This window comes from Tinamus guttatus, unplaced genomic scaffold, assembly GCF_059628265.1.
Source record: "Tinamus guttatus ecotype Peru unplaced genomic scaffold, ASM5962826v1 Tinamus_guttatus_pri_ptg000259l, whole genome shotgun sequence".
Taxonomy (NCBI): domain Eukaryota; kingdom Metazoa; phylum Chordata; class Aves; order Tinamiformes; family Tinamidae; genus Tinamus; species Tinamus guttatus.
In genome coordinates, this window is record NW_028288793.1 from 958,435 (window position 1) to 969,237 (window position 10,803).

General features: G+C 48.2%; 1 protein-coding gene across 2 annotated transcripts in view; it reads left to right on the forward strand.

Moving 5' to 3' along the window:
* Positions 1–7,152, forward strand: part of SRGAP2 (SLIT-ROBO Rho GTPase activating protein 2) — a 69,315-nt gene extending 62,163 nt beyond the window's left edge. For both annotated transcript variants that reach the window (XM_088526911.1, XM_088526912.1), the window contains exons 19-22: positions 926–1,106; positions 1,526–1,672; positions 3,725–4,052; positions 5,980–7,152. In XM_088526911.1, coding sequence (XP_088383037.1) covers positions 926–1,106; positions 1,526–1,672; positions 3,725–4,052; positions 5,980–6,363 — 1,040 coding nt within the window. In that variant the 3' untranslated portion in view covers positions 6,364–7,152. The remainder of the gene's footprint in view (positions 1–925; positions 1,107–1,525; positions 1,673–3,724; positions 4,053–5,979) is intronic.
* The last annotated feature ends 3,651 nt before the right edge of the window (positions 7,153–10,803 follow it).

Sequence of the window (10,803 nt, forward strand, 5' to 3'; positions counted from 1 at the left end):
TTTACTATTATGAGGAAGTTTGCTCCAGAAACAAAATAAGAAAGAGGTAACTAGGGAACCAGGAGCCAGAACTGGGTACCCAGGAGCTCTGGGGAGGCCAAAGCGAGGCAGGGATGGCGAGGTGGAAACCCAGGCCAGACTTTTCCCACCTTCCCTGTGCTGTGCTGGGCGTCTGGGGCTGCTGCCTGCGTTCTCCTGGACCATGGACTTGCAAAAAATGTCAGATTTGATGGAATTTCACGGTTTGGTGGTAGAGGAAGCGGCGGCGGGGGGTCATTGGGTGGGTGCTGTGGCTGCCTGGCCTCAGCACTCAGCTCATGCACGATGCTCATGTGGCCCTTGGTGGCAATGGTGCTGTGATTACTCTGCAGGGATTTACAGCAGGCGTTTGCACAGGCTCAGCTAGTGCCTTGCCAGCCGAGGGGCACCCTCGGGAGAGCTCAGGGATGGTTCTTCCCAGGAACCATTAAAAGCCACGGCTCGTGTTTGGCCTCCAAGTGTCTTCTGGATGGCGCTTGCCCCCAGGAGCTTCCCTTAACGCTGATGCAGATCTAAGAACAAAATGGGACATCTTTCGTTTTGAAGGAACAGGAACCAAGACTGTTCCCCCGAGGAAGAGCCGTTTCCACGGAGCGCTCCGCTGCCTTGGAAAGCTCCTTGGAAGTAATTAGCAAGCGGAGTCCAGCGGGGCCGTGTGGCTGAGCTCATCTCCAGTCCCCTGCTCCGCGTTGGGAACTGCCTTAGTGCATATTTAGACTCAACGAGTGGCAGGATTTGAAAGTCTTGAACCGATCCCCGTGAATTTCATGCTGACTTTTCCAGATTCCTGCCCGCACCGTCATCCATGTTGTGGGTTTAAACTGCTGCCTGCTCCCCTGAGCGCCAGCGTTTAGTGACCTGCTGTTTATTCCCTTCCCTCTGCCAGAGTGCGAGCCCATAGAAGCGATAGCCAAGTTCGACTACATCGGCAGGACTGCCCGGGAGCTCTCCTTCAAGAAAGGAGCTTCCCTGCTGCTCTACCAGCGAGCCTCCGACGACTGGTGGGAGGGACGGCACAACGGGATCGACGGCCTCATTCCCCATCAGTACATCGTCGTCCAAGACACGTACGTTACGTCTTGAAGCCCATCAGCACGAGGGCTTGCTTAAAAATCAGGTGTGGGATGGGGCATTTGTGTGGGGATGCTGACGCCGCACGGTCGCTTTCTTCATCCCTCGATATTCCCTTCAAAAGGGGATCCCATTAAAAAGAAAAGCAGAGCTGCACTGAAGCACAGACAACACGTACGTGACAGTTGAGTTCCAGCCTCTTTGCAATGCCAAAGCAGCCCTGGTGCTGCCAGCCTGATAAAGATGCAGAGCTGCAACCTCCAAGTTGCTTGTGGAAATCTCAGATTTGGCAAATATATAATGATTCTTAAGAAAGAGACATTTAGCACAGTGATTTTGTGCGTTTGCATGCGTGGTGCTGTATGTAAAACTCGGTGCTGTTCTGGTTGTGATTTCCTTCCCTCCTCCTTCCTAGTGAGGATGGTATCTCTGAAAGATCCAGCCCGAAGTCTGAAATAGAAATAAATTCTGAGCCACCGGAAGAAAAAGTGACAGCCAGAGCTGGTGCCAGTTGCCCAAGTGGGGGTCACGTCGCAGACATTTACCTTGCAAACATCAACAAGTAAGAACAGCCCTGCATTATTTTATGTAATTATAAAGATCTTGGTGATGAGTCCAGTAAAAGATTTCCTTTCCTGAGCCAGGTTAACAAATGAGCACTGCCACCATTTCCCTGTGCTTCCACCTCTTCTAACTTGCTTGCAGTTTGCTTTCCTCCCCCTCTCTCACCAGTGTGGCCAGTGTTCACTTAAAATCCCGCTGGCTTCTCCTCCCTATCCCTAAGGTGCCGTCTGCCCCAGTTTTCCCAAACACGTCCTTTTTGGTAAGATAAACATACTGAGAAAGAGAGATATTGTGGAATGAGTTCTTGTAATCATGTGTTCCATTCCTTATTATGTTCCTGTGACCTGTTCTGTCTCATTTACATTTCACGTGGTTTGTTTTATGGGTCACACATCAGCATTAGCATCGTGTTGCGTGTTAACCGACATTCCTTGAATCCCACCATCTGATATTGCCTTTAACACTTCTTCATTCCTCCAGCACCTTTCCCCTTACGCAGGTTACTAACCATATGCTTGCAGTGAAACAACACAGCCCCCCATTTTCTTAACTTTACCTGCTGAGTAAGAAATTGTTGCCTTAGCCAACAGTCAGCTTGATTTAAAATAAACCAGGAAAACTAAGCTAGTAAGAGACAGAATGTCATGATCTTTTATTTTAGAGCAGACTGTCCCCCACATCTTTCGGATTATTTCCATCTCTTTGTGCCCTGAAGATATTAATTAGCTTTATAGAAGTGGACATTTTTTAACTTTCAGTTAACTTAACAGACTCTAGTTAGTAATAGCGATGCATTTCTTTTTGAAAGGTCTGGAAGAGCTAGTGTCCTGCACAGAGCCTGACCTCAGGCTGTGGGAGTCAGCAGAGCTCTGCTGATACCCACAGCAGCGGAGCTGCACAGAGCAGTTTGGGATCTCATCTTTCTTTTATGATATTTATTGTATGAGCCATTCAAGTATGTCCTTCTGTCAGTTATGGAAAAAAGAATGTATAATGAACAGACCTGTGCTGGAGCCTCACCATCTGCTGCTTGCTAGTGTTGTATGTAGTGCTTGTAGGAAGCCTGGGTAATGTCCACTCCATAATTTTTTCCCTTTACTAGGGAAACCGATATTTAGCAATAGTAGCGTAAGACTCATTTTGTTGTTTTTTCTTTAGGAATGAATCTTCTGACCTATGTGTGAACAGACTTGAGCAAAATTAAATCAGATGGTTTCGCAATGACAGTTGTGCCACCCACTGAATTATTATTTGGATGCCAAAATCCTACTGGAGTTAACACTTTCTTGCAGTTATTCCTGGGGCTGGTGCTATATATAAATGGATCCTTCCCTGTATAATGGATGCCAAGCTTCAGACCTATGGCATAAAGTATTCTTGCTACATGGCCTTTATATAATTTGAATGGAATCATGCTGTCAGACCACATGCTGCTGGGGTAGAAAGTAAATTGTTTGGACCAGCTCATCCATTTGACATCATCTTTTGGTATATCTGTAGCCCTATATAGATCATGCCTCATGGTCTTACTAAAGCACTGGAAAAGATCTCTCCTACCACCAGCACATACTGGAAATGGTTCTGACCCCAAACTATCTATGGGGTTCTTTGCTTGCCAGTCTCTGAAAATAACAACTTGATGCCTTGGGCCAGGAGCTTAGTAGACTTATACTGTGTCCTCCAGTCAAGAAATTGTAGCTCTGCTCTTCTAATGTAATAAAAACACATCATCAAAACCTGCTGATGGCACAGAGGGTTTTTTTTTTTGTTCAAATATAAAATCTCTACTTCAGTTGATTTCCATCCAAGTTTTCTGGTTTTGCTATGAATGTGCACAGCTGCCAGAAATCCAGTCTTGTTGTTAGAAGTGTTAAAATGCAATGATTTACTGTTTCCCAATGACCCCCTAAAATCCTGGGCGCCTTTGTAATCTGGGTATCTGTATGTGTCTTCCCATTGTCTTCTGTGTTGTCTTGGGGGGATATCTTCAAATTACAGCCCATCCATGTGTTCCTGCTTGTATTGACTTGTTTTGCTTTTGTGACTGAAGGCAGAGAAAGAAACCAGAGTCAGGCAGCATCAGAAGAGCCTTTCGTCAAAGTGACAGCCATGGGCTAGGTAGTTCACTGGCAGAACCAGCCTCCCCAGGAGCCATAGCGGGTTCCAGACCCTCATCTCAGCCCATTTTGAGCCAAAGTCTTCCCAAGGAGGTTCCAGATAAATGTTCCATCAGTGGCCACGGCAGCCTCAATTCCATCAGCCGACATTCGTCGCTGAAGAACAGGATAGAGAGCCCGCAGACCCGGAAAACTGTGACGGCAGGGAGGTCCAAGAGCTTCAACAACCACCGGCCCATGGACCCTGAAGTTATTGCACAGGTAAAAAAGGAGGATTCTGCCTGAAGGGTTGTTTGAGCACACTTAAAGGATACCAGATACAATGGAATGTCTTGATGCAAAGTCTGAATCAATCTTATAACTTCCTTGCCGTTCCTTCCAGCCATGCAGCATTAATTTACTAGGCAGCTTGAGTGTAATCTTTAGCCTCACTGTGTGCAAGTCACGGCGACTGCTCCACGAGTGAAGTTAAGCAGTCAGGTCCTTACTCCATAAAAACTTGGCCTTGTTCATTATTCAAATGGAGTTTCAACAATAAAATTGCTCCTTGCAGAAAATTACACAGATTCCAAAGCTGTCAGCAAAAAAAATACATTATCTAAACTTCAAGACGTAAGAAAAGCAAAGTATTTAGTGTCAGTTTAACATTTTTCCTGTCAGTTTAGCAGCTTGGCCTGTGGTCAGGCATTGGAAGCAGATGTAGCAGCGTGAGCAAAACAAGAAGCTACCGAGCTGGCCAGCAGTGTGCACCTTTATACACCCCCAGCATCCTGGAGCGGGGATTAGAAACCAGCCTTGGACCCTAATCCTCCCCGTTTGGATTAGTTCGTTATTCAGACGAGTGCCCTGTCATGAGGACAGGTACCAAAGCACCTACAGCTGTGCTTGAACTTGCAAAAAAAACTTGGTGTTTTTTGCATTCAAACATCTGTGGTTTCACAAGTAGCATAAAAAATGATGAAAAGTCAGGTCTAGAGATTTCGAGAAGTGACAGCTACTAATGGGGTGAATGATATAAATGTTACAGATTTCCCTGCTCCCTGAAGGATCTTCCCTCTCTCCAAATCCAGGCTGTTGGATGTGTCTGCGCATCTATGCTTGCCTGTACCAACTGTTTTCAGTATGTGATGGATCTATCTAAAGCCAAGGAATGCCTGGCTCTCGGGTTACAAAGTCAGCTCGCAGTCACTCTTTGCCTCTCTTGGTTCAGAAGTCTCTAGATTTCTAAAAAGCTGGGGTAAAATATGTGAAAATTAAACAGCATTTTCATTGACAAGGCAGCAACATTAAGTAATAAATAAAGTGCAAGTAAAAATTTGATCCAAGTAAAATTTGATGCAAGTAAAAATTTGAGTAAAAATTCCATCATATTCTGATGGAAAACAGTATTTTGCCTGATGAATATCTTTAGCCCATGTCCTCCAATGAAATTATAATATATTTTATCTTCATATTTTGTTGTCCTTCAGTTGACAATAATCAGTTGCTCTGCCTCCTCTTCCTGCCAAAATATTAACTCCAGTTTTCACTGGAGAGTAACCTTAAAAGCCCGAGCTACTACAAAAAGATGTTAAATCAATATTTCTCCTTGCCCCCTGCTTTAAATGCCACCTCGTAACCCTCGCGCGCTTTCTATATTTTCCCTGACTTCATAAGTGAAATCCCCTTGGTCTCGAGGTAGCCCCGGGGGTGTCAGATTCCCGGCTCCTACCATCGTTCCTTGCCTGGGAATGCGCAAGGGAGCCGGAGAGCCGGAGCCCAGCGTGAGGCCCTTCCCTCCGTGGGCTCGTGGATAGCAGCAAAACCCAAGTGTTTGCTATGTTTTAAGAGCGTTTGGCCCATCAGCCGATGCACAAGTGTCAGCCTCGGGTTTCCTGTCTTTTATGAACTGTTTCTCGTGGATCTCCTGTACCCAAGGCAGTGCTGCTGCTTTGAGAGCTGCGTGCTTTTGTGGTCATAGCATTGCCTTGGAATTGGTACCTCCCCAAAATCCATCAGAACTGGGAGACTTGGCATCACTAAAGGACCAGATTAACATTAAAGAAAATGTAGGTTTTTCATCTCCCCATTGCATCAGCTTTGGCTCTTGCAGACCGACCACCAGAGGCCCAGGACTCTGCCTGACTCCTACCTGCTTGTTCTCGGTCTCGGTTCAGAGCTTCACTCGGTTTCTCTTTTGCCTTCGCAGGACATTGAAGCGACCATGAACTCTGCTCTGAACGAGCTGCGGGAGCTGGAGCGGCAGAGCAGCGTGAAGCACACGCCGGACGTCGTCCTCGACACCCTGGAGCCCCTGAAAACCTCCCCGGTGGTGGCTCCCACCTCGGAGCCCTCCAGCCCCCTGCACGCTCAGATCCTCAAGGACACTGAACCCCCCTTCCAGCGCAGCGCCAGCACGGCCGGCGACATCCCCTGCACCTTCAGGCCAGTGAAGTCGGTCAAAATGGCCACGCAGGTCAAACCTCCAGCGACGAGGCCCAAGCCTACAGTGTTCCCCAAAACCAACGCCACGAGCCCGGGCGTCGCGTCCTCAGCGTCTCCGCAGCCTGCGGACAAGTCCTGTACTGTCTGATGAACTTGGTGCTGCGCTGGGGATGTAACTGTGCTGTTTCAGGTGAAGAGACTGTGCTGAGGAGTCATTTAAAAACCCTATTTAACTCATTTTTGAACTTCTGCTGAAGGTCAGTTGTGGACTGCTACTTCCTGCTGGGAATGCTTCCTGGGAGTGAAATGTTGGAAACTAAGCCTCGTGCCACGTACCCGCATCCGTGATGTTCTAAGGCAAAACAGGACATGCCACGCTTAGGAAGTCCGATATCGGGTCACTGTGAAGCTGAGGAGGAAAACACAAAGTGATGAGTTAGATCTTGGTTTCTAGTTAATGCCTTGTTCAAGTGTTTGGCCACTGAAAAATGTTTAGTGGCATCATGTTTTGAGTACTGGTGTAGTAACTTATATATTCTGTGTTTCATTTATCACAGGGAAACAATAGAATAGATTTTAGTCTACTGCATGTTTGGTGCCACTAGCTAGGTGGAGCTTGGACATGCCTGTTTCTTGTGCATTATTTCGTTGCCCACTGGTGCCACTGTGGTTAAGGGTCTGTCTCAATTCCATTACATCCCCTGCTTTTGGATTTTGCTCCCTGAATCCTTGCCCAAGGGCCAAAGCTCTTAGCCTCCTCCTCTAGTCGACACTTGTCACGACGAATAGTTTACTCTGGAACACTTAGATTTTATGGAGTTTACGTAATATGTGTCTGTGCAAATACAAACAAATATGCTCCTGGGGGTTAGGAGCATAAGAAAGAGCCCGGTTGTTGCTTATGGACAATCTAGTTGTCTTCTCCTCTTCTGCTCTCCCGTTTGAAAGCAGCCTTGTTGTTTTTCGGTGTAATTTTCAGCCCATAGGCTGTCCTATGCTGTATGGTCTTGGGAAACTGAATGTAAAACCAGTTGAACTTTTGCAAACTAGCTGGTGTGCTCCTCCAGGAGTTCACTGACCAACGCACACGTTCTTGTTTGGATCCCGTATCAAGATGGGTCCTTACCAAAACCCCAGTACGAGCACTGCGAAACTTCAACCCCAAGTTCTCCAGTTTTGTGTCTTTGCCCGGTTCCTGGCTGCAGATGCTTCGGTCGGCGGCCGTGGCCACCGCAAACTGCTTTAGGCTTCCTGCTCTCACGGAGCGCCGGGAGCGGCGGGGCTGGGAACGTCGGCACGCGGCTCCCGGAGCGGCTTCCCTGCGCGTTGCCTCGCCAGGAGCTGCAGACACTTGAATGAATCCCTGGTAACCTACTTGCACGGTAGGCAGCAAGTGCTTGGGCCGCTGCATGGACTCTTCTGTATCCGCTGGGAATTTCCAGAACGCTAACGATTATTTAATTTTTAAAAGGCATGTGCCACTGAAAGCAGTAACGAAGATCTTGCAGTCCCACCAGAGAGGGAGCTTTTGGCTAGTCTGTAATTCCCAAGCTCTCCTGGGACTTAAATAGTTGCACGTCTTGGGCGTTCATCAAATAAATTCATGAGATAAGCTATTTTCCTCTTCTTTTTTTAGGTGAGTTTCTTTTAAATTTGTGGGTTTCTCACACTTGGCTTCCTCGTGAGTGTAATGCCATTATAATGGGCACTTAGTAATTAAAAAAGAAGCAAAAAATATGCATTATGAAGAACTTTTCCATAAACATACTTTCCTGACTTATTTTAAGGATGTTACATGGGTTTTATTCTTCCTATACCCCCCCTACCCCATTTCTGCAAAAGAAGCATATCCAAGTGAATGACTTGAAAAGACCAACTTCTCTGTGCCCTAAATTAAGAGCGTATGGAAAAATTGTGGACACCAATAGAAAGGGAATGCTGGGAAGATTTTGGTGAGGCCGTTTTCATTGCTGCTTTTTCCGGATCGGATCCGTAGCAGCGGTTCTGCGGGAAGCGCCGGGCTCCTGCGGGTCTCGCCCCGTGCAGCGCCCGGGAGGATCCCCCCAGTTCGACCAGCGAACTTTGCTCTCAGGTTCTGACGGACTCCTACCACCAAGGAATCACTCGTGCTTTTGGGGAAAAAGAATTAAAACAAACTGGTAATTTTTCGCTCAGGCAGAACTTTCTGGCATTTCCTTAGGTAGGGATTTTTTTGTTTTGTTTTGTTGGGTCGTGAATGGCCAACGTGAATCCGTGTCAAGAGCAGGATCTCTGTAAACTTACTTTGACTCATTTGTAATGCCTTATTTTCTTTATACTTTTTATGCCTAGCATTCACGTTTCTAAGGGTCAGTGTCCAGCCCCACGCAGCACGTTCGGGGAGGAGATGTTCTTTTCTATCAGCGGGGTCTGAAGTGTGGAGGGAAACGAGAGAGCAGAAAGGCTTGAGGTGGCTGTAGCTGCCTGTGCGTGGGATTACGGTGCTTATCTGCAGCACCCGCAGCTCGGGGACAGCCCTGGTGTCCCGGGACGCGCTCGGGGGACCGACGGCATCCGGAGCGGCGCGCACTGTGACGGACACTTCCATACCGCGAGCAATACGCAGCCTGCAGAGCATCTCCTCCTCCGCGTGGGCCTGGACCGGCAGGAAACCCGCACACGTCGCACACACGAGGGGAGAAACCTCAGCCCAGCTTCCCTCCACGGCCAAGGGGACGTTGGCCATCGTGGGTGACAAACGTTCGTTGCTGGAGAGGTGGGAAAGACAAACTGGAAGCATCAGCACCGCTCTGCAGAGCGGGGGCATCGTAGAGAAGAGACCAATGTATTGTGGACAAATGAGACACGGTGGTTTGCTTGTGGAGGTAGAAATGTTGCTTCGTATCTTCATGTTCTGAAGGAATACTAGCTCTTCCATGAAAATTCTTTCATGAGTTCTATGTAATGTATGTGTCAAATATAAAAGACAAGAAGTGTTGGATAACTGGAATAACGTACGTCTGTTTGATAGTGTTTTGTATGAGCAAAGGGTTCTTGTTCATCAAGTGTTGGATTGGAATAATCCAAAGCAAAACTTTAAAAATAAAGTACAATTCTAGGCCATTGATCTGCATAGTTTTTAGAGCTCTAACCTGGTATGTTTTACTTCCCTAGTTGGGAACTGAGCAGTGTGCTTTAATGAGTGCTAAATTTTTGCCTCTCTAAGGTAATCCAAAGGCTCCCACTATAAATTGTGAACCTGCTCTTCGTGTCGAAGCAGGGGGACACGACCCAACACTCGCGTTTTCTCTGTACCAGCCGCTCTGTTCCGATGAAGAGGGTTAGGGTGCACTGTGACAGCAACATGTTGTATATGTGTGTACGTATTTTGATACCTGTTTAAAGAGTCTTTGGGTTTCCTGTGATTAATACCTCATGTGTTGGGGAGGGTGGTTGTGTTGTTTCTTATTTCTTTTTAAGGCAAGATTGTTCTTGCACAAAAGTAGGTTAAGGTAACCAAGTTCTCATAAATTTATTTGCAAAGCAAAACGCGTCCGAGCCGGGCAGGAGCCTGGGGGTGACCCCGCCAAGCGCCCGCCTTGCAGCAATAGCACGACTGGACACACGGTGCCCACGTCGCACCCTCCTGGGGGCTGTTTGGGAGGATTTGGGGCTTTTTGATATTCTTTTTTTCCCTCTCCAGCCCGAGAAATAAGTGTCTGGAGTTGGTGCTCTGGGTGCTTTTCCTGGTAGACGGGAATGGGCCGTCCCGTGCCGGGATGCAGTGAGGGGTGCGGGAAGCAGCTGCTGTTCCCGGAGGGACCCTGTGTTTAACGATGGGGCTGGCTGTCCCCTGTGCGGTTTTCCAGCAATATCCCCCCGTTCGGGCAGTGACCGGGTCTTGGCCAGCGTCCCGCGTGGGCCGTGGGAGACACGGGGACGTTTCCTTGGGGGACGGGGCTGGCACGGGGGCTCCTGGCGCGTCGGAGCGGGGAGCCCTGCGGCGAGCGGCCCCGGCCGGGGCACCTCTGGGTGCTGCCCGTGGGTCTCGAGGTACCAAACAGCAGCTCAGAGCCTGGAAAACCCTCAGATCTGTTGCATTTTCGTGCTTCCTCCCACCACGCTGGAGCCGGGAGAGTTTTGTTGGTCTAAGAAGGGGCGAGTGCGGAGCGGGAGGGCGGCAGCGGCTCCCAACGGGGCATCCCAGACAGCGGCCGTGTCCCGGTCCTGCTGCAGCCTACGGAGCTTCCGCGGCGAAGCCGGGAAACCGTCCCCGTGGGTTTGGTGCCGCGGGGCTCGTGGGGTGCTCTGGGGCTGGCTTTGCTATTAAGAGCAGTTGTTGATGGTGGGGTGCAATGTTCCTGCTCAAAGTTTCTGTTGTTCCATGTCTTCTACACCGATATATATATGGTGTATATATTAAACCGTGTAAAATTGTACTTTGTATATATAACTCTGTACAATATGGAGGTACATCTTTTTTTTTTTTTTTTCCTTTGTACAGTATTAGGAGTTACATGTGCTGGAAATGTTGAAATCCATACGGGGGCAACGAAATGTATCCATTGTCATTAGCAATAGTTTTGGAGAAATAAATGTTTCGGGAACG